Source organism: Panulirus ornatus, chromosome 13 (genome assembly GCF_036320965.1).
Source record: "Panulirus ornatus isolate Po-2019 chromosome 13, ASM3632096v1, whole genome shotgun sequence".
Lineage (NCBI taxonomy): Eukaryota > Metazoa > Arthropoda > Malacostraca > Decapoda > Palinuridae > Panulirus > Panulirus ornatus.
The window spans coordinates 59,711,159-59,735,244 of record NC_092236.1 but is presented as its reverse complement, the minus strand read 5'-3'; the positions used below and the strand labels follow the sequence as shown (position 1 = coordinate 59,735,244).

At 40.9% G+C, this 24,086-nt stretch overlaps 2 protein-coding genes across 4 annotated transcripts in view; one reads left to right on the top strand and one right to left on the bottom strand.

Moving 5' to 3' along the window:
- LOC139752950 (E3 ubiquitin-protein ligase RNF185-like) overlaps positions 1–8,202 on the top strand; it is a 36,833-nt gene extending 28,631 nt beyond the window's left edge. Inside the window, exons 6-7 of the transcript XR_011713619.1 lie at positions 322–443; positions 8,083–8,202. The gene's annotated coding sequence lies outside the window, so the exon portion shown is untranslated. The remainder of the gene's footprint in view (positions 1–321; positions 444–8,082) is intronic.
- The window catches only part of LOC139752948 (uncharacterized), a 75,257-nt gene continuing 59,114 nt past the window's right edge, over positions 7,944–24,086 (bottom strand). For all 3 annotated transcript variants that reach the window (XM_071669056.1, XM_071669058.1, XM_071669057.1), the window contains 2 exons: positions 14,691–14,809; positions 7,944–11,712 (listed from right to left, as the gene is read on the bottom strand). In XM_071669056.1, the coding sequence (XP_071525157.1) occupies positions 10,302–11,672 (1,371 nt within the window). In that variant the 5' untranslated portion in view covers positions 11,673–11,712; positions 14,691–14,809 and the 3' untranslated portion in view covers positions 7,944–10,301. The remainder of the gene's footprint in view (positions 11,713–14,690; positions 14,810–24,086) is intronic.

Sequence of the window (24,086 nt, the reverse complement as noted above, 5' to 3'; positions counted from 1 at the left end):
TTCACTCCACTAACAGCACGTTGTTGGATGTGAACAGCTTGCTGATGTATTTCTGTATCGATGATTTTGATGCAAGCCTAATAATTGCAAGCAGACATTGGGTCTCCTATTATTATCCTAAGATAGGGTTCTATTGATATATTAGGTATGCTGTTGATTTCCAGCTTCTCTTAGGATGTTATGATTGGAGATTTGCTGTTTTGTACCATCTGCATTAGTTTCTCATATATGTAAAGACTTTTATATAAAAAAATAATCTAAATTATTTTTTTCTTTTTAATTATGTTGTATTGGTACACTATAAAATCATCTTCTTTGCAGATTACAAATCAGTTGTTGGATGAGGTCTTACCATGCAGATACCTAGATGTTTGTTGCATCACTCAATTAGTTTCCTGCTCTAAGACAGGAATTATGCAACATTACGTGTGTAATCTGTTATGGTTAGTATTTTGCAGCGTTAGTTATCAAATAGTGAATCAGTTTTGGAAACATTGCATCATTTACAATTAACAAAGGTCATTCCTTGTCAGTCTTTCAAAATATTGTTCTCTGCCAGTGGCCTGTTAAGGGTGCGACAATAAAGGGTAAGAAGTGGCACTGGAGTTCACCAGTTAAGGGGAAACTCTTTTGCTGTAGCCATCCCCTTAAAGGACTTCCTAGGGGAAATGGGCATCAGAGATATAGATAGATTGATTTTCTTCCATAAGGGAATTCAAGGCTGTTAGTACTGGTAGAAAAATAAATTTTTGAAAAAATAATGAAAGTGCTGCAAATGATTCTAAACAAATGGTTGAAACTGCAGAATAAACCAAGGATGTTCTTGGAAAGAGGAGGAATTTGTAAGAAAAGTGTTAACAGTGAATGCTGTTTAAAACAAAATTATTCTATATGAGGATATGTATGGAGACATTGGTCATACTTGTTAAATCAATGTGGTTTACCAAGTGAAAAAATAAGGACAGAGTGTTTACTCTGACAGGTAAGCAATGAGGTAGCAGTGAGACACGAGCTATTCAGAATTTAATTCTCAACATGTTGACATATGTCTTCCCAAGGAATTAAATCCTCTCATTAGGAGCTCCTGTCTGATTGCTACCTTGCCACCAACCCAAGAGGGACTTGGATATAAAAGAGTATATATTTCAATTTAATGGAGAATGTTATATTATATTTATTATACTTGATCGCCATTTCCCACATCAGCCAGATAGCACCAGGAAACAGACAAAGAATGGCCCATCCACTCACACATATATATTTATATATATATATATATATATATATATATATATATATATATATATATATATATATATATTTTTTTTTATACTTTGTCGCTGTCTCCCGCGTTTGCGAGGTAGCGCAAGGAAACAGACGAAAGAAATGGCCCAACCCACCCCCATACACATGTATATACATACGTCCACACACGCGAATATACATACCTACACAGCTTTCCATGGTTTACCCCAGACGCTTCACATGCCTTGATTCAATCCCGGTATACCACATCGCTCCAATTCACTCTATTCCTTGCCCTCCTTTCACCCTCCTGCATGTTCAGGCCCCGATCACACAAAATCTTTTTCACTCCATCTTTCCACCTCCAATTTGGTCTCCCTCTTCTCCTTGCTCCCTCCACCTCCGACACATATATCCTCTTGGTCAATCTTTCCTCACTCATCCTCTCCATGTGCCCAAACCACTTCAAAACACCCTCTTCTGCTCTCTCAACCACGCTCTTTTTATTTCCACACATCTCTCTTACCCTTACGTTACTCACTCGATCAAACCACCTCACACCACACATTGTCCTCAAACATCTCATTTCCAGCACATCCATCCTCCTGCGCACAACTCTATCCATAGCCCACGCCTCGCAACCATACAACATTGTTGGAACCACTATTCCTTCAAACATACCCATTTTTGCTTTCCGAGATAATGTTCTCGACTTCCACACATTCTTCAAGGCCCCCAGAATTTTCGCCCCCTCCCCCACCCTATGATCCACTTCCGCTTCCATGGTTCCATCCGCTGCCAGATCCACTCCCAGATATCTAAAACACTTCACTTCCTCCAGTTTTTCTCCATTCAAACTCACCTCCCAATTGACTTGACCCTCAACCCTACTGTACCTAATAACCTTGCTCTTATTCACATTTACTCTTAACTTTCTTCTTCCACACACTTTACCAAACTCAGTCACCAGCTTCTGCAGTTTCTCACATGAATCAGCCACCAGCGCTGTATCATCAGCGAACAACAACTGACTCACTTCCCAAGCTCTCTCATCCCCAACAGACTTCATACTTGCCCCTCTTTCCAAAACTCTTGCATTTACCTCCCTAACAACCCCATCCATAAACAAATTAAACAACCATGGAGACATCACACACCCCTGCCGCAAACCTACATTCACTGAGAACCAATCACTTTCCTCTCTTCCTACACGTACACATGCCTTACATCCTCGATAAAAACTTTTCACTGCTTCTAACAACTTTCCTCCCACACCATATATTCTTAATACCTTCCACAGAGCATCTCTATCAACTCTATCATATGCCTTCTCCAGATCCATAAATGCTACATACAAATCCATTTGCTTTTCTAAGTATTTCTCACATACATTCTTCAAAGCAAACACCTGATCCACACATCCTCTACCACTTCTGAAACCACACTGCTCTTCCCCAATCTGATGCTCTGTACATGCCTTCACCCTCTCAATCAATACCCTCCCATATAATTTACCAGGAATACTCAACAATCTTATACCTCTGTAATTTGAGCACTCACTCTTATCCCCTTTGCCTTTGTACAATGGCACTATGCACGCATTCCGCCAATCCTCAGGCACCTCACCATGAGTCATACATACATTAAATAACCTTACCAACCAGTCAACAATATATATATGGAAGTAAGGGTAGTGGGGGAGGAATGGGATGTATTTAGGGAATCAGTGATGGATTGCGCAAAAGATGCTTGTGGCATGAGAAGAGTGGGAGGTGGGTTGATTAGAAAGGGTAGTGAGTGGTGGGATGAAGAAGTAAGAGTATTAGTGAAAGAGAAGAGAGAGGCATTTGGACGATTTTTGCAGGGAAAAAATGCAAGTGAGTGGGAGATGTATAAAAGAAAGAGACAGGAGGTCAAGAGAAAGGTGCAAGAGGTGAAAAAAAAGGGCAAATGAGAGTTGGGGTGAGAGAGTATCATTAAATTTTAGGGAGAATAAAAAGATGTTCTGGAAGGAGGTAAATAAAGTGCGTAAGACAAGGGAGCAAATGGGAACTTCAGTGAAGGGCGCAAATGGGGAGGTGATAACAAGTAGTGGTGATGTGAGAGGGAGATGGAGTGAGTATTTTGAAGGTTTGTTGAATGTGTTTGATGATAGAGTGGCAGATATAGGATGTTTTGGTCGAGGTGGTGTGCAAAGTGAGAGGGTTAGGGAAAATGATTTGGTAAACAGAGAAGAGGTAGTGAAAGCTTTGCGGAAGATGAAAGCCGGCAAGGCAGCAGGTTTGGATGGTATTGCAGTGGAATTTATTTAAAAAGGGGGTGACTGTATTGTTGACTGGTTGGTAAGGTTATTTAATGTATGTATGACTCATGGTGAGGTGCCTGAGGATTGGCGGAATGCGTGCATAGTGCCATTGTACAAAGGCAAAGGGGATAAGAGTGAGTGCTCAAATTACAGAGGTATAAGTTTGTTGAGTATTCCTGGTAAATTATATGGGAGGGTATTGATTGAGAGGGTGAAGGCATGTACAGAGCATCAGATTGGGGAAGAGCAGTGTGGTTTCAGAAGTGGTAGAGGATGTGTGGATCAGGTGTTTGCTTTGAAGAATGTATGTGAGAAATACTTAGAAAAGCAAATGGATTTGTATGTAGCATTTATGGATCTGGAGAAGGCATATGATAGAGTTGATAGAGATGCTCTGTGGAAGGTATTAAGAATATATGGTGTGGGAGGAAAGTTGTTAGAAGCAGTGAAAAGTTTTTATCGAGGATGTAAGGCATGTGTACGGGTAGGAAGAGAGGAAAGTGATTGGTTCTCAGTGAATGTAGGTTTGCGGCAGGGGTGTGTGATGTCTCCATGGTTGTTTAATTTGTTTATGGATGGGGTTGTTAGGGAGGTAAATGCAAGAGTTTTGGAAAGAGGGGCAAGTATGAAGTCTGTTGGGGATGAGAGAGCTTGGGAAGTGAGTCAGTTGTTGTTCGCTGATGATACAGCGCTGGTGGCTAATTCATGTGAGAAACTGCAGAAGCTGGTGACTGAGTTTGGTAAAGTGTGTGGAAGAAGAAAGTTAAGAGTAAATGTGAATAAGAGCAAAGTTATTAGGTACAGTAGGGTTGAGGGTCAAGTCAATTGGGAGGTGAGTTTGAATGGAGAAAAACTGGAGGAAGTGAAGTGTTTTAGATATCTGGGAGTGGATCTGGCAGCGGATGGAACCATGGAAGCGGAAGTGGATCATAGGGTGGGGGAGGGGGCGAAAATTCTGGGGGCCTTGAAGAATGTGTGGAAGTCGAGGACATTATCTCGGAAAGCAAAAATGGGTATGTTTGAAGGAATAGTGGTTCCAACAATGTTGTATGGTTGCGAGGCGTGGGCTATGGATAGAGTTGTGCGCAGGAGGATGGATGTGCTGGAAATGAGATGTTTGAGGACAATGTGTGGTGTGAGGTGGTTTGATCGAGTGAGTAACGTAAGGGTAAGAGAGATGTGTGGAAATAAAAAGAGCGTGGTTGAAAGAACAGAAGAGGGTGTTTTGAAGTGGTTTGGGCACATGGAGAGAATGAGTGAGGAAAGATTGACCAAGAGGATATATGTGTCGGAGGTGGAGGGAACGAGGAGAAGAGGGAGACCAAATTGGAGGTGGAAAGATGGAGTGAAAAAGATTTTGTGTGATCGGGGCCTGAACATGCAGGAGGGTGAAAGGAGGGCAAGGAATAGAGTGAATTGGAGCGATGTGGTATACCGGGGTTGATGTGCTGTCAGTGGATTGAATCAAGGCATGTGAAGCGTCTGGGGTAAACCATGGAAAGCTGTGTAGGTATGTATATTTGCGTGTGTGGACGTATGTATATACATGTGTATGGGGGGTGGTTGGGCCATTTCTTTCGTCTGTTTCCTTGCACTACCTCGCAAACGCGGGAGACAGCGACAAAGTATAATAAATAAATAAATAAAAATATATATATATATATATATATATGGGAGCGGGGGGCTGGAAATCCTCCCCTCTCATTTTTTTTTTTTTTTTTTTTTCTATTTTCCAAAAGAAGGAACAGAGAAGGGGCCAGGTGAGGATATTCCCTCAAAGGCCCAGTTCTCTGTTCTTAACGCTACCTCGCTAACGCGGGAAATGGCGAATAGTTTGAAAGAAAAAAAGAAATATATATATATATATATATATATATATATATATATATATATATGCATGACCGCTAGAGACTGAGTGTGAACGAATGGGGCCTTTGTTGTCTTTTCCTAGCGCTACCTCGCACACATGAGGGGGGGAGGGGGATGGTATTCCATGTGCGGCGAGGTGGCGATGGGAATGAATAAAGGCAGACAGTGTGAATTGTGTGCATGGGTGTATATGTATGTGTCTGTGTGTGTATATATATGTGTACATTGAGATGTATAGGTATGTATATTTGCATGTGTGGACGTGTATGTATATACATGTGTATGGAGGTGGGTTGGGCCATTTCTTTCGTCTGTTTCCTTGCGCTACCTCGCAAACGCGGGAGACAGCGACAAAGCAAAATAAATAAAAATATAATATATATGTGAAGCGTTTGGGGTAAACCATGGAAAGCTTTGTGGGGCCTGGATGTGGAGAGGGAGCTGTGGTTTCGGTGCATTATACATGACAGCTAGAGACTGAGTGTGAACAAATATGGCCTTTGCTGTCTTTTCCTAGTGCTACCTTGCACACATGTGGGGGGGGAGGGGGTTGTCATTTCATGCGTGGTGGGGTGGCGACGGGAATGAATAAGGGCAGACAGTATGAATTATGTACATGTGTATATGTATATATATGTGAGTTTGAATGGAGAAAAACTGGAGGAAGTGAAGTGTTTTAGATATCTGGGAGTGGATCTGGCAGCGGATGGAACCATGGAAGCGGAAGTGGATCATAGGGTGGGGGAGGGGGCGAAAATTCTGGGGGCCTTGAAGAATGTGTGGAAGTCGAGAACATTATCTCGGAAAGCAAAAATGGGTATGTTTGAAGGAATAGTGGTTCCAACAATGTTGTATGGTTGCGAGGCGTGGGCTATGGATAGAGTTGTGCGCAGGAGGATGGATGTGCTGGAAATGAGATGTTTGAGGACAATGTGTGGTGTGAGGTGGTTTGATCGAGTGAGTAACGTAAGGGTAAGAGAGATGTGTGGAAATAAAAAGAGCGTGGTTGAGAGAGCAGAAGAGGGTGTTTTGAAGTGGTTTGGGCACATGGAGAGAATGAGTGAGGAAAGATTGACCAAGAGGATATATGTGTCGGAGGTGGAGGGAACGAGGAGAAGAGGGAGACCAAATTGGAGGTGGAAAGATGGAGTGAAAAAGATTTTGTGTGATCGGGGCCTGAACATGCAGGAGGGTGAAAGGAGGGCAAGGAATAGAGTGAATTGGAGCGATGTGGTATACCGGGGTTGACGTGCTGTCAGTGGATTGAATCAGGGCATGTGAAGCGTCTGGGGTAAACCATGGAAAGCTGTGTAGGTATGTATATTTGCGTGTGTGGATGTATGTATATACATGTGTATGGGGGGGGTTGGGCCATTTCTTTCGTCTGTTTCCTTGCGCTACCTCACAAATGCGGGAGACAGCGACAAAGCAAAAAAAAATATATATATATATATATGTTTGAAGGAATAGTAGTTCCAACAATGTTGTATGGTTGCGAGGCGTGGGCTATGGATAGAGTTGTGCGTAGGAGGATGGATGTGCTGGAAATGAGATGTTTGAGGACAATGTGTGGTGTGAGGTGGTTTGATCGAGTAAGTAACGTAAGGGTAAGAGAGATGTGTGGAAATAAAAAGAGCGTGGTTGAGAGAGCAGAAGAGGGTGTTTTGAAGTGGTTTGGGCACATGGAGAGAATGAGTGAGGAAAGATTGACCAAGAGGATATATGTGTCGGAGGTGGAGGGAACGAGGAGAAGAGGGAGACCAAATTGGAGGTGGAAAGATGGAGTGAAAAGGATTTTGTGTGATCGGGGCCTGAACATGCAGGAGGGTGAAAGGAGGGCAAGGAATAGAGTGAATTGGAGCGATGTGGTATACAGGGGTTGACGTGCTGTCAGTGGATTGAATCAAGGCATGTGAAGCGTCTGGGGTAAACCATGGAAAGCTGTGTAGGTATGTATATTTGCGTGTGTGGACGTGTGTATGTACATGTGTATGGGGGGGGTTGGGCCATTTCTTTCGTCTGTTTCCTTGCGCTACCTCGCAGACGCGGGAGACAGCGACAAAGTATAAAAAAAAAAAAAAAAAAAAAAAAATATATATATATATATATATATATATATATATATATATATATATATATATATATATATGTGGGTGGGTTGGGCCATTCTTTCGTCTGTTTCCTTGCGCTATCTCGCTAACGTGGGAGACAGCAACAAAGTATAATAAAAAAATTGAAAAATAATATATGCATAAATGCCCATGCACTCACATGTACATATCAACATATACACATACACAGACATACATAAACATGTACATATTCATATTTGCTTGCCGTCATCCATTTCTGGTGCTACCCCATCCCGCAGGAAATAGCATTGCTACCCCCTGCTTCATTGAGACAGAGACAGGAAAGAGACAAAAAAGGTCACATACACTCAGTCTCTAGGTGTCATGTGTAATGCACCGAAACTCCACATCCAGGCCCCACAGACCTTTCCATGGACAGTAAAACCAGGAAGTATTTCATTATCTTTTATTTTACATGTGAAGAGAAAGGTATTTACTTATTCCTTTAAGTAAAACATAATTTTTAAAATTTTTAACGTAAATATACCAGGCACTAAGACCCTGTCCTTAGTAAAAAGGATTTTTTTTCAGACAGGGACTTGGAGGAAGGACCCTGAGAGTGGATCTCACAAAGGGATTCTGTGAAAAGAAATGTGGAAGAAAAACTTCAAAACTAAAAAAAAAAGTTGATCTTAAAGTGGGATCATGAAAGCCCATATGTTGGCTCTGTATTTGCTTTTCAGTCTGTCAAAAATCTGCATGAATTTAAATACCATATAATTAAAACAGCTGGCACCATAAAAAATTGGTTAACAGTTCGAACCTCGATATATCATGTCAACAATTCATTATAAAATGCAGCTTATTTTTATATGAGCAGAAAAACAAATGAACAATCATGTCAAACTTATTACTTCATCACAGATCAGACAGCCAAATATATTGTACATTACTGATATATCTTTTTGTTTTAGCCTATATACTCAATATAGCTTACTATAGTACAAGTTTCAAATTTAATCAGATTTTGTTGCTAACCAAGTTGATTGTGATATGTTCATTATCATATCATAGAATTATATGTGCAATAAATTTCTTTAACCAACTGGCAGACAAATAATCACATCTGGGAAACACAACTAACACCTGACTCAGTATGTCTTGTAGTAAAGCATTCAGTGAATCTTGCATTAGTTTTCATCCTGCGGTTGAAGGAAACTCACAGAAACTATTAAAAATCAAATCCCATCAACAAATATTTTGTGCATTTATATCACTGTAGTTTAATTACAGCATTGTGCAGTTATTATTTTAAAAATATTAAGTCTACAAAGCAAAGATGTTATCATTCGCAAAAATGTCAACTTAAATTTCAGGGTTTTGGTAGATCTCCCAAGACATTTCAGTCACAAACCTACTTACGACCTTAGTTTGTTTGGCTGATAAAACAAAGGGAAGTGTCCTCATGTGTGCCTATACTAAATATTGTACTGTACATAAAGGAAAACATTGGAAAATTGAAGATCTTTTTTCATAGTAATGCTGTTATACTGAATTTGTTAATCAAGATTGACCATTGTGTATTATTCATTTAATACACAAAGTAGTTTATGGAAAATATCTAGTAATCACTATTTCAATGATTTGTATGGGATTTTAGGTTATAAGGAGCAGACTTCCCATAAAAACTCTGTCTTCCTAGAAGCAAAGATTCCTGTTCAGTGGAGTGGACAGCCTTCATTTGAAACTGGTTATGTCAAAACTACCAACAAAATTCTCTTTTGCAAACCTATGAAAATGAATGGATTCATGATACAAAGATTGGTACTGTTTTTGTAATGAACTGAGGGATGATTCTGGTACTCAAGCTAGAATATGCAAACTAAACTTGCACTACACTATTGCATTTATTCCTTAGTCTTATAAGTATGTTCAATGGTTGCAATTCAGTCTTTTTCCTTAAAGTAAATGAGTCATATAATAAAGCATGTTCAATGGTTGCAATTCAGTCTTTTTCCTTAAAGTAAATGAGTCATATAATAAAGCATGTTCAATGGTTGCAATTCATTCTTTTTCCTTAAAGTAAATGAGTCATGACATGTATTTATTTCATGAACCTGATAGATGAAAAATATCTTCAAAGGCAGTAACGTTCATTCTCATTCAACCTTCATATTTCATAACTTTTGGACATTTCCGTCACCCATCTATAATAATCACTCACTCATTGATCACAGAACAGTTACACCATAATGACAAAGGGTATCTTATCCTGCTTGTTCCCAGAGCACTGAGAATCTACTGAATTCCTTAACTCACAAATATTTTGTGGTAGTCAACTTCCAGTAACGGAATATTCTAGATGTCCATTGTTTCACATTTACTAAGTGATCAATTTGTTACACAGAACTCATAATGGATATTTTGAATAAAAAAAAGAAAGATTACAAGAATAAGCTATGTACAAAAATATGTATTGAGTTTCTGACAAATTGTACACAAAAAGTAGGCACTTGTTTTACAAACAATTGATATATTTAGCTGAGTCTATTTCATACTCAGTACACCTGATACATTGTTTTTCTCTCAATTTAGTATTTGAAAAACACCACGTGGTCTTTAAATTTTGATTCCAATTATAAGGAACCATCCTTTCTCCTAACAGAACTCAAGATTGTACTAATAACTTCACACTCAAGTTTCTACTGAAACATTTCTTTTTCTCAGATTTCAGTACACCATCCACTCCAACATCTCAGGATACCACCCACAGTCTGGATTCTGATCTCAAGCTACTGAAATTTAATAATTCAGTCATCATTCTCTTCGCTGTCTATGGAGTCTGTCTCCCATGAGTTCTCATCGCTACTAGCACGCACCGTTTTACTTTTGGTTTTGTGGCGAGGCCCACCTGAACCCCCTATGCTCCCTATCTCATAGTCCCCATAATCGAGGTATTCAAAGTCTTCATAATCATGGTCATAGTCCCTCATGGGTCTTGGTAATCTGAATGGTGAGGGTGTGGTGAGGGCCAGTTGCGCAGGACGATAGAAATTTTCCAGGTTTGGTTCCCCAACAATACGGATAGGACGAGGCACTGGTCCATTAGCATTAACACTTTTGCGACTCCCTTGGAAGGGCACCAGATTTAGAAGATGTATCCCAAGTGGTGCTAATGATCTGCCTATCTGAGAATTACGGCGGTTTATGGGAGGTCTTCCAGAGGTGTGAAGACCCATGATAACAGCTGGAGACTTCCCCTTGACTTTGACAGGTTGAGGCACCAACTGCATGGAGCCCACACGTGGCTTTGGGACAGTGGGTACCCGCAAACGATCAATCAGTACAAAGTTTGAGACCTTGATTGGCTCTGCTTGAGATGATTCAAGGGTTCCTGTGAAAACCTTTTCTGAATCTTGCGAATTTCTGACTGTTTGGGAATTTTGAAGAGTGCCAGCAGGCGAGTCAAACACCGTGGTTAACTTGTCGAACATTTGCATTACAAAATTCTTCTCAGAAGCCATCATTGGAGTTGATTTGGCCATGATGGGAGCTGGCTTGGCTAAGTGTGAGCTAGGACCAGAGGGCTGCTGCAGCAAGGCATCATCTTCCCCTTGCTGTGGTGATGCCTCCTGAGGGACAAGGTTCTTAGACTGATCAATTGTAAAATCTGGAACAGCATGTTGATGTGCAAAAACTGGTGGTGCAGGGCTTGGAGGAACAGTCTGAGGTGTGGCTGTATGAGGAGCAGCTGTAATGCTGACAATGCTTTTACCCTTCTCCGTTTCATCAACGTGTCCAACTAATTCTTGTGAAAACTGCATATCGTGAATTTGCCTGCCATCAATAATGCTTTTTGATACCACTTCCTGAGTTGGCAAAGAGGCTTCTCCAGGAGCACTGTGGGTGGCATCAGGCTCAGCAAATGTAATTTCTTGCTCTGGGTTAGATCCAGTGCCCTTTTCGGGGAGTGTGTGTCCAACCTCAGGTGCTGGGATGCCTCTCTCCAAGGTCCCTTGCCTGGGTGGAAGTGTTGGGACATCCACTGGGAGCATCTCTTGTCTTCTGATGAGTGGGATGCCCACAACCACAGGAACACCAACAGTCAGGGGTGCAGTAGGTGGCTCTGGTAGGTTGGGTATTAAGTCTCCAAAGGCTCTGAACCCCCTTGTGTCAGCCATGTACCAAACATGGTGACGCTCTCCAAGGTTGTCTACCCAGCTGAAAGCAGAAAAAAAAAAATCAAGATTTGAGTGGAATGTACCTTACTATAAATATGATTAATTTTGCATTTGTACATACAGAATGAATAAAGTAGTGCTTGGAAATATTACTGACAACTTGTATTTTTTATGTCAATATATTTACTTATTGATAAATTTGGTAAATACAAGTACAAACTTGTGCTGGGTTTGATATACAATGCAAAACAGTTATGTAAAAAATTATAGGGGAAAGAAGGTTCCTAGGTTTTACCTCTCGCAGGGATTTAGGTCTTAGTTGCAGTGGCTGCATCAAGAAGCAAGGAACCTAGATCTTACCATTTATCTTTGTTGCATGGACTGGAAGTAGGACCTCATTGGCTGATATAAGAATACCCTTAGTGATCCCCATCTTTGTTCACCCAAGAAAAAAAAAGGGCCATCCATAACCACACACATGCATCATTCATAACAAACATGCAGTACACTCATTGCTTCTACTTCACATCAGAAAATCATTTTGTCAGCTTTCACTCTCCCTTAACTTTCATTTCTTGAAAATTCTAATCTAATGTATAAAATTTTTGTTCTTCTTGCAATTTTTTTTTTCATACTTGACCACCATTTCCTGTGTTAGCGAGGTAACACCAGGAAACAAAGAAAGAAATATCCACTCACATAAAAACATAAACATATTTACATATACATATACAGATAACCCCCAACTTATAAAGGTTTGACATATGATTTTCAACTTTACAATGAGATACTAAACATTTTATCATAAAATAGGCTTTGCCTTGGATGATTTTATCCAACTGTAGGCTAATGTAAGTGTTTTACGAACATTTAAGGTAGGTTAGATGCAGAGTATTAAATGTATTTTCAGCTTACAATATTTTTAACATGATGGGTTTCTCAGAACATAACCCCATCGTAAATCAAGGAGCATCTGTATATACATACATATACTGTGAGTGATGATGTTACAGCACAGCACTGTTCATCTAGAATAATGTGAAACTAATTATTGTAACACACCAAGAAATTGGTTATCTCCCAAACCTGAGCATGCAATAATTCTACCAAAATAGTTTAATTAGTAAAAGGTACTATAAGGAGAGTTTCCAATGTATTCAATATAAATGCTTAGTCAGCATGAAAATAGGTCGTAAACATACCAATCAAGTGACCGGAATGCTAGAGGATGTAGATTACAGTATGTCAAGTTTATTGAATTCTCAAGACTGGAAATCATTTAACCGATGTTTAGCGTGTGTCAGAGTGGATGGAGAGCTGAGCAAAAGCTTTGGGATACATGTAGGTGTGAGGCAGGGAATAGGGGTGCAGAGATGGAGAGTGGCAGTGAGATATGGTGGCTACTGGCAAGCCTGTTTGCAGATGATCCTATGTTGTTTGCAGAGAGAGAAGAGGAGTTGCAAAATGTTGTGTGTTTTACGATGTGCGTAAGCGGAGGAGATTGAAAGAAAATGCAAGTAAAAGTAATGGTGTTTGATAAGAAATGGAGTGAAAGTATAGATCTTGTAAAGCCACACAGAGTGAAAGAAGAAAGTGTACTAAATTGTGCTGTGGATATGGGGGATAAAAGACTGAAAGAAGGGAGGGAATTTAAGTATCTGGGAGCTGTCAAGGGTAAGTGTGGTGATATGGAAGGAGAGATAAGAGTGAGAGCAGTACAGGGTAGAAGAGTAATTGGGTCCCTTAACAGATTAATGAAGGGTAGAGGTTTAATTATGGAAGTGAAGGGACAGCATAGTCCTCCCAACCCTGGCCTATGCAGCCAAAACATGGAAGTGAAATGAGGCACAGAGTTTAAGAATCCAGGCTGAGAAAATGAGCTATTTGAGAAGAGCATGTGGTGAGACTAGATGGAATGAAGAAAGAAACGAAAGGGTGTATGAGAGATGTGGTATGGCAAGGGATGCAAAGGGAATTGAATTGTGGAATGGTAGAATGGGTGAAATGTAGTACTTTAAGGTGCTTGGGCATGTGGAAAGAATGCAAGACTGGGAGTTTACAAGGAGAGTGTATGAAAGTACAATTAAAGGGGTTGGTGTGGTGGAAGATCACCTGTGACACGGGCAAATATGATGCAGGAATACTGGAGGGAGAGAAACAGGAAGAATGCATGGAATGGTGTATGCTAGGGAGATATGTAAGGACAGGGATAAGTGGAGACTCTTTTGCTGTGGCCACCCCTTGATGAGAGTTTTCACAGGGAATGGACTTCTGAGATAGATAGGTAGATGAAAGTAAAGTAGCATTTTGGGGGGAATATAGTATGGCTGTCAATGCACTTCTAGTAGGGAGATCAGTGTTCTTACCTCCTGTCTCTATGTAAAGGAACAAACACTTGCATCTTACCTCTAGTTGACATGTCAAACATCATCAATAGTGATTCTCATTTCTCCATGCGTGAAAAAAAATAATCACCTCTAAATGCTACATCAGGGAATCTAGATCCTATCATAAGTTACCGAGGGGTCTGAGGTTTGACCTTCATTCACTTCATCAAGGAAACCATTTTGTCTTATCCTCTGATCACTGCATCAAAGAACTAATCACTGGATCAAAGAACGAAGACCTCATCTGTAGTCACTTCACTAAAGGACCTGGTCTTGGCCCTAGTCACCATATCAAGGAACTTAGAACTTTCCCAAAAACCACTGTATGGAGGAAAAGACTAAATCAAGGAACCTTGATCTTACCACTGGTAACCACATCAAGGAACCTAGGTCTTACCATGTCATCAGAGAAGGAAGCAAGGATCTTATCACCATATCAAGGAACTTGGGTATTATCACCAGTCTGCACCAATTACCACATCAAAGGGCCCACAATTTTACCACAATTCACAACATTAAGGAAATAAAGTCCTACCTTCAGTCTCCAGATCAAAAAAACGTGGACCTACCTCATCACCACACCAATGAACTTTATCTTTCGACTCATCACATCATGGAGCCTGCTTCTTACCTCCACTGGCCGGTGACGTTGGTCCCAGGGATTCCTGTCTCACTCCTGGAATGTTGAGATTCTGTGTAGCGGAAGATCTCCCCCGCCAACACCCCGCTACATACGAGCAACAGCAGACCCTGTTGGAGAGATGCTGCTTAGCAGGGAGGGGTGACATTGGAAAAGTTAGGCAAAGGGGAAGAAATGAAAGTAGCTTGCAATAAAAGTGAGACAGGGTATTGGCAGACCCCTCCACAGAACATCTGCAAGAACCTAATACGTCTGTTGTGACCAAAAGGGATAAACATATTGTATTTCAGTATTATGACTAGAAAGGCATGATGCTATTTAGGTAACACTGAACACTATTCAGGTAACTATAAGCTTTGACAGTACTAAACTATAATATGATGTGTAAGACCACCAAAATTCAGTTCCCTATTCCAGTTAGCACAGTGAAAAGAATTCTAAGTTCTGTCTTTGGGTCTAGGTACATTACTTAACAATCGTTTTACTGATTACACGTGAGTGCCTGTTTGGCATATCCACTTTACCCATTTTTTCTTTTACTCTAAGTTTATTGGTTTCATGAGTTTTACCTTTTCTGATGATTATTAGAATGGTTAAAGTAAAGACTAATGCAAAGAAAATCCTTATCAAAATATCTAATATCAATACTAATTAATCAGCTTTGTCTTCGTTGTTTTGGATGTACATGTATGACAACTTCAACCAAAAGCTAATAGACATCCAATCCAAGCAAACTTGACTATACCTCACTTAACATATAACAATAGTGAATGCTTGAGAGTTTATCTTGGGAAAATGCATAAGCAGTGAACATATTCAAATACTGCACAATTAACATTACACACACGACGAAGAAATACTTATTTCCTATGTGGTCCTCATAATATATTCAAGACTGAAAGAGGAAGGTAAAAGATAAAGATATGAGAACACATGAATACAAATGAACAAGATGCAAAAAAATCTAATGATAAAATATTAAAGAGGAAAAGCAGTGTTACAAGCAACAATGGAAATGAAGTAAAATTTAGATTCACAAAAATATTCCAGAAAAACGGTGTTACTCACTTCTTGAGAGCATCTTTTACATTGTATAACTGCCAGTGAAAGATGATTTCAAAAACTATACCGATAAACATAAACGAACTCTTACCAAAACCTCATACTCTTGGTATAACACATAATAAACCACTAACTCTAACAGTGAGGTTGGCGGATATTTTAATCACTCGTCAAATAGATATGATGACATCAACTGCCATCACCAGCGACATTTTAGTCGAATTCGAAACGTTGTTTCAAGGAAACTGAAAAATATTGTGAGCGTGCCACATCATTGATATAGATGGTTCAGTCAGCCTACCAGAAAAAAAAAGTTATCCCTACGAAGAATATGAGAGTGTTACCGGCCGACCGTACTCTTTCATATATATATATATATAATATATATATATATATATATATATATATATATATATATATATATATATATATATATATATATATACATTCTTTTCTTTCATACTATTCGCCATTTCCCGCATTAGCGAGGTAGCGTTAAGAACAGAGGACTGGGCCTTAGAGGGAATATCCTCACCTGGCCCCCTTCTCTGTTCCTTCTTTTGGAAAATTAAAAAAAAAACGAGAGGGGAGGATTTCCAGCCACCCGCTCCCTCCCCTTTTAGTCGCCTTCTACGACACGCAGGGAATACGTGGGAAGTATTCTTTCTCCCCTATCCCCAGGGACATATATATACCTCGCGCACATGAGGGAGGAGGGGGGTGTTATATTCATGTGTGGCGGGGTGGCGATGGGAATGAGTAAAGGCAGACAATATGAATTATGTACATGTGTATATATGTATGTGTCTGTGTGTGTGTATATATATGTATACGTTGAGATGTATAGGTATGTATATTTGCGTGTGTGGACGTGTATGTATATACATGTGTATGTGGGTGGGTTGGGCCAGGATTAGACGAAGAAATGCCGCATCCACTCTCTACCATGTGTAGTATACCCACGCTTGGTGGTCCGGGTGCAGACCATTGGAGTCCCCTTGACGGTGGTTGGCCGGAGCGTGAGCGAGGGCCATGGCTTGCAAGCTACTCAGGCCAGGCGTGATAAAAACTCGCCACAACGACGCCTCGTGTGCCCCAGTTTTAAACATTTTTTTTTTTTTTCCCTAACGGCGGTGTTCCTGGGTCGCTTGAGGGGCGGGAATAGCAGGCAGAGGTTAGGGTTCGAGAGTTGGTGGGGGCTGTTGCAAATGGAGCTAACATTAGAACTGTAACAACATCAGAATGGTATGTCATCACGACACCTCCGTAAACCCATAACTTAGAATCTGAACTTAAAATATTCTGCTCCGGAAGTTTTCGTTTTATAGTATTTACTAAAGTGATCCGTGGAGTTCAACAACCCAGAGAATTATGTGGTTAAACTTTAGAGGTCAACTGGATGATCATGATATCACTTGTTCATGAACTTTTTATTACAATATTTACCATCCCGGTAAGATATCGTGGCATGAAATCTTGAACATGGTAAAATGTGCCTGTCTCTTTTTAAGCAACCTTAATTTGAGTGTCGCCTCCTGTCTTACATCGGACCGGAGAGAATGACTAATAAGATGGCCCGAAGGTGAACGTTATCCGTTGGCCTGACTCACCACGGATTCCTATGGCCGGAAAAAGAGGAAGACGGCCAATAGCCCGAGGGCCGGAGTATTACCGGTGTATCGAGGGTAAACCATGAGTAACGAAAGCTTGACAACAAGCATAATGACCACTGGCCCGGGAACGAGCATCATGCCCACTGGCCCGGGAACGAGCATGATGCCCAGTGGCATGAGAACGAGCATGATGCCCACTGGCCCGGGAATGAGCATGATGCCCACTGGTCCGAGAACGAGCAATGATACCCACTGGCCCAGGAACGAGCATGATGCCCACTTGCCCGGGAATGAGCATGATGCTCTGGCCCGGAAACGAGCATGATGCTCACTGGTCCGAGAACAATGATACCCACTGGCCCGGGAATAAGCATAATGCCCACTGGCCCGAGAACGAACATGATGCCCACTGGCCCGGGAACGAGCATGATGCCACTGGCCCGAGAACGAGCATGAAGCCCACTGGCCTGAGAACGAGCCTGATTTCCACTGGCCCGAGAACAAGCATGATACCTCATGGCCTGGGAACGAGCATGGTGGCCACTGGCCCGAGAAAAAGCATGGTGCCCACTGGTCCGAGAGCGAGCATGATGCCCACTGGCCTGAGAACGAACATGATGCCCACTGGCCTGAGAACAAGCATGATCCCCACTGGCCTGAGAACGAACATGACGCCCATTGGCCCGGGAACGAGTATGATGCCAACTTGCCCGGGAACGAGCATGATGCCCAGTGGCCCGGGAACGAGCATGATGCCCAGTGGCCCGGGAACGAGCATGATGCCCAATGGCCCAGGAACGAGCATGATGCCCAATGGCCCGGGAACGAGCATGATGCCCATTGGCCCGGGAACAAGCATGAGAACAAGCATAAAGCCTAATGACTTAAGACTGAGCATGACGGCAATTATCCTGAGACATAACCTAGTGGCCGACAGTACAATAACCATTTACGCTTGCTAACGGTGCAACTTTAAATCTACCGTAACTGCCACGCTCGCAGCGTGTATAGCGACACCCACCGCTCACAGCGCCAAGGGACCACACTCAAAGAGGTCTAAGCACTATCTGTACTGGGTCGTACAACATGCCTCACCGCTTTCTCCCCACGGTAGTTCAACCTCCTTACCTGACGGTCAGCAGTTCCATCTGGGTGTCATTACATCCAACCAGCTTATTACGTTAAGATGGACATTACGCTTCTCCTTTCAGGCATTTTCCATTGACGAAAAAAGTGAAATGTAACTTGGAACGTAGGCACGAACGGCCCCCAGCGACATTTTGACATCAGCTACCTAATTGTTGGAATGAGGCTATTTATGACGCAAGGTAATGTTTTGGTTCACTTTAGATTAATACACCTGAATACAAACGATCAATAAGTTTTCTAAGGATAGATTCAAAACTTCAATCTCTAAGAAAAAAAAAAAAAAACGTAAAGACTACATAAACCCACTAAATAATGGACCAGAATCTATATGATCCATCTCAAGAGATTCTATATTTTTTTTTTTCTCCTTAAAGACCGTTAATGCAATTCTGGGTCAAGGGGGCTGGAAGGGAGGCCAAGGTACCGGGGCCTGTCGCCGTGTCATTAATGATCACGAGAAGCTAATGTACCGAGAACCATTGTAGGCGTGTGAGGTGAGGTTGGACTGGGAAGTTCTCCACCTGACTGAAACGGAATATATATATATATATATATATATATATATATATATATATATATATATATATATATATATATGAGAACAGGGATGGATGTAGTGAAATAGATTTTGAGCGATCGAGGAACTTTCTCATTGCTTCTGCACAGAACGGCGTACGGTAAATATTCATAATTCTTCCTCCTTTTAGTTCAAAACTGTAACGCTGAGTGAAGCAAATTTTCTTTAAACGACACTGCTACTGTTCAGGAACGAGACATGTATTACTATCCAAAAGCAATAATTTGTGGGAAGTGAAGCACTGGTGTACTTGAGGTTGAAGCATGGAATCGTATCATTCTTTACTGGATGAAAAGTAATCTTGCCAAGAATAAAGTTCGATAATTTTTTAAGTCCGATACGATAATTTCTGACGAAAGCAAACGACTCATCCAGAGAAGCTTACAAACTTGTTTTTCTCTTCGACATCGGAGGAGCTTAGAGATGCGTCTCTTGATGCGGGGATAAAATGTATCCAACACCGCATCTAATCTTTAACATCTTTTAGAGAGCTGGTTAAACCACATGGAAGCTAATTCCAGTTTCCGTCATACATAAAAAGTACGACTGAGTAGCATTAATAGTGGCATTCACAGACATACTGTTGCATTAACTGACTAAGCAGTGTTACACGAATGGTGGCTAGGATACATGCCACTGAAAGTAATTTACCTGTAACTTTGCAAAACACACACACACACACACACACACACACACACACACACACACACACACACAATTCAAACAAGTCTATGATATCCAGCAGCACAACTGATATCACATCACATCATACAGCAGTTCATAACATACTCAAGCTTCCGCAGTCTTATTTTCACGGATGATTTCACTTTAGACACTCGCTGGACAACTAGTGCTGGAGGAAGCAAAGAACAGCTAGTTAAACAAGCATTATAAAAAAAGTATTCATATCCAGGCGGGAAACACCATAAAACCATTCCAGTCACTGTAATATACTTTCTAAATCATATGTAGCTCATCTGCTTGTCTCTGTCATATGACCTTTATTACAGTCATCAACTATCTGTCATTACTAACGCTAATTCTATTTCCTTGTGGTTCATAAAGACAAACATCTAAGATAATAAATTTTGTAGAATCGGTGTTGTCATCTGTGCAGCCGGGTGTACATGGCAGAGATGCCAATTTGATACAATTGCTAAAACTCATTGTTCTTGTTACATATGGCTATGTTCAGTGGAATGGCCCATTACCCAATCCTTCTTGATACAAAAGAGTTGCTACTATGCATATTAGCAAGGAATTAATGTCTTCGGAAAGTGTTCATTTAGTCACATGTGGAGCATTATTGTACTTAAGGGACAGGTTTTGAATCTCACTGTGTTGCAATAAATAACCTACATGTACATGTAGATCACGTCAATCAGAGTACCGTAAAACCAGCAATAAAATGTCTAAAGCTAACTTTTCAAAGTGCACAAGGAGATAAAGTTACCTTTACGACCTGCTCGAGCAACCACTGCTTTTTATTATGAGAAATTTGAACAAACAGGTAATTCCACTTCAATTATCTTCACCCTTGAGGGTTTCACTTAATCTTTAAAGAAGTGACGGACATTCAGTTATGTATCTAGTGGTGGATGATCCATGCAGACGTAAAGTGATGGATGAACCGATTCGAGAGAGACGGCTAGACACTGTATGTCTGTATGACACGAAGACCGGTGAACAGGCAGTGTGGAGAAATGTCCTCGAATGAGCCTTACGAACGATAACGAGCTGGTCATATGAAGAAGACTCGTGATGAGCCATGAGGGCAAGCAGATAACCCCATAACGACTAAGACAATTGGATGAGACGCGGGTGTAGACACAAAGAGCAGCGAGGACGTTTGGCCATCGCAGGCGAGGCGCGAGGCTCGGCCATGACATTTAGCAGACAACAGCAGCTCCCAAGGGACATCGCCGCCACGATATGTGATCTGTTATGTTAACTTGTTCTTATCACTTGCTTTCGCTTATCAAGACTGAAAATCTACCGAGGAGTGTCATATTGCGACAAAAATTCGAGATCAGCTTGTAAATCAAGAAATACAAAGTCCTTTGCTGAGGACTCCTTGTTGCCAAGATAACGTTATTGGCGGATCAATCGAGAAAAATTGCCGATAGCTTCAAGAATCACGATTCCAGTACTAATACTCCTTTAGACAAATTAACGCTCAAAAGTGTGCATCGTGAATTACACTCGTGAGCTGTTTTAAACAGCAATTACCACGATTATCATTTTTTTCCGGGTCTACTACAACTCCGGCTCACCCACGCACCCATCACATTTATAAAGAACCTACACGTTTAAAGGACTTCGTGATCCAGCCAAGGTGGAGTTCACACCGGGGTTTGTCCACAGACCGACCATGAGCTGCTCAGAGGTTAAGAGGTGTTACTCATGTGGAAAAGATATTAAGATGCGAGAAAAGTAAAGTTTACGGAAGCTGTAGTGTTATCACGAGATTACAGCTGGTTCATTGGGGTTGGCTAGTCTTGCCTTCTCTGGTGCTAGCCTGTCATCTGGTATCTTCGTGATATTCTCGGCTTTTGCTTCGTGTTTCTGATGTTGGTACATTCATATTACCATTTGGCTTGGCCAGTCAGTAAAGCAGATTTCGATGTCTTTCCCACAAAGACACTTAATGGTTTCAATACTATTTTAGTAGGTCTAAATATACCAGAGAAGTTCATCTGCGTCATGTGACAGTCAACGTTGCAAAGATCGTGGATGAGAGCAGGGAGACACAATATTGTTATTCAGAATATCTTCTATTTACGGACGAACCATAAGAGGGAAGAGACTGAGATATGATGCCTGATACGTAATGAAAAGATTTCTTTGCAGAAATTAATAGCTTTTGTAACTTCTGACGTATGAAATATGAGTGCATCGATAATCCTGCTGTTAAATGGCGTCTATATGCAACAGCACAACAGAAATTTTGACAGCCAGAACGAAAACAGTCTCCGAAAACAAGTGCATCATGAGGTAGCTTGACAAGCAAAATATGTATAGGGTAAAGAAACATATGGCGTCTCTAGAGTGTGGACACACACACACGCACATAGAGAGAGAGAGAGAGAGAGAGAGAGAGAGAGAGAGAGAGAGAGAGAGAGAGAGAGAGAGAGAGAGAGTATATTCCAGTTCTAACGTACATGTTTCGGCCACATTTATAAATGAATGTGCCAGTGGTAAACAGTGGCATCTTGAGGCCTCATCACAATCGTCAGTAGACATCTACAGCAGAACCAACACTACGTACACAAAACTCGTGAGGTAAAATAGGAAGAAAAAAAGAATTAACCTTCAGGAGGCGAGGAATGCGTGAGGGTGTGTGACTTCATCAGCGGAGGACGGGACATACCGGTGAATGCCAAGGTTATACACTACACACTGTGTATAAGTGTGCATAATCTCTTCCTTCCTCTACGACAGAATGAAGAAAAAAAAAAAAAAGGCGGTGATCAAAGGTTACCACGAACTTATTACATAAACAAAAATTCAAGGTTAACTGACACTACATTAAAGATTAGTTATTTCATATATATATATATATATATATATATATATATATATATATATATATATATATATATGTGTGTGTGTGTGTGTGTGTGTGTGTGTGTGTGTGTGTGTGTGTGATTTAGGGTTTTGCGAGCATTAGCTTCATTAAAAGACAATAGTGTTGTTTGAAGACTCCAAGTTTATCTTCATGGTTCTTCTTGCAAAGAGAGAGAGAGAGGGGGGGGATGAGGGGGGGGGGGATCGAGAATAAGACCTGTATCAATATTTCGCTCGTTCGTTAACAGGTACTTAACAAATGTGTCAGCTGTGGGAAGGCCCTGGTCCAATATTTCAGGCGTGAATGGTCCTGGACCGAAATGCCATTGCTATCTCCAACATTACTGAGGAGTTTTACCCTAGAGGTTCCCTTCAGACAGCCTTGCCTCAGTGGTGTATAGCGACAGGATCATACCATAATACACAGTCGAGCCTCAGTGGAAAATATCCAAGTACAGTTATTATTGATGGTTAACGTCTGTAGCCAGGGTCTGCACCTAGTCTGCAGCCGGGGTCTGCACCTAGTCTGTACCTAGTATACAGCATTTTGAGGATCGTGTCAAAGGGGGCCATCTTCACTACACACTCAACCTCATAACACTTTCATCATTACTACCCTATCATTCTGATCATAGCCTTAGCTTCACTAAATTCACAATACCCTTAGTTTCACGATACCCTTAGCTTCACAATACCCTTAGTTTCATGATACCCTTAGCTTCACTAAGCCAGGTTCAAGGCTAGCCCTTTGTCGTCCTTTAACCTATTCTTTTCTTCACTACTTCCTCAATACCCTTATATAACTTCACTAAGCTGAAGTTCACTATATCATTCTGTAATACACCCTTATCTTCACAATACCCTTATATTCTACTGAGCTAAGCTCAAGCCCAGCCGTGAAGTCTTTCCACAAACAAAAACAAACAGGTAAACACTATCATTAACATGCAGATAATGGTGAGAACCATGACACATTATGATCGTCATATTATCATAGAAGTAATACAATGCATAAAATGGATGTAGTTACTATCACTACTACTACTACTACCACCATCAATAATAATAATAATAATAATAATAATAATAATAATAATAATAACAAAATAATAATAACAATATAGTTTTAAAATTCGGCCTAAATTGTCATAGATATTAAAATCAATTCCTAACATAATCAAAATCCTAATCTGAGATGATGTAGTCCTTCTCTCCTGTAATCACTACACATTCAGTGATTACTTCTGATTCATGAAAAAAAAAAAAAACTGCTTAGCCGGAGTAATTACGGTACTGTGGCACGTGAAGCTGGTCTATATAGGCGGGTAGTCCCAAGGTCAACAAGTGACTCTCACAGGGCGCCGCCCCGCCCCGCTCCGCCCCGACTCCGTTTTCTGTGGCTTAACTCCAACCCTTCGC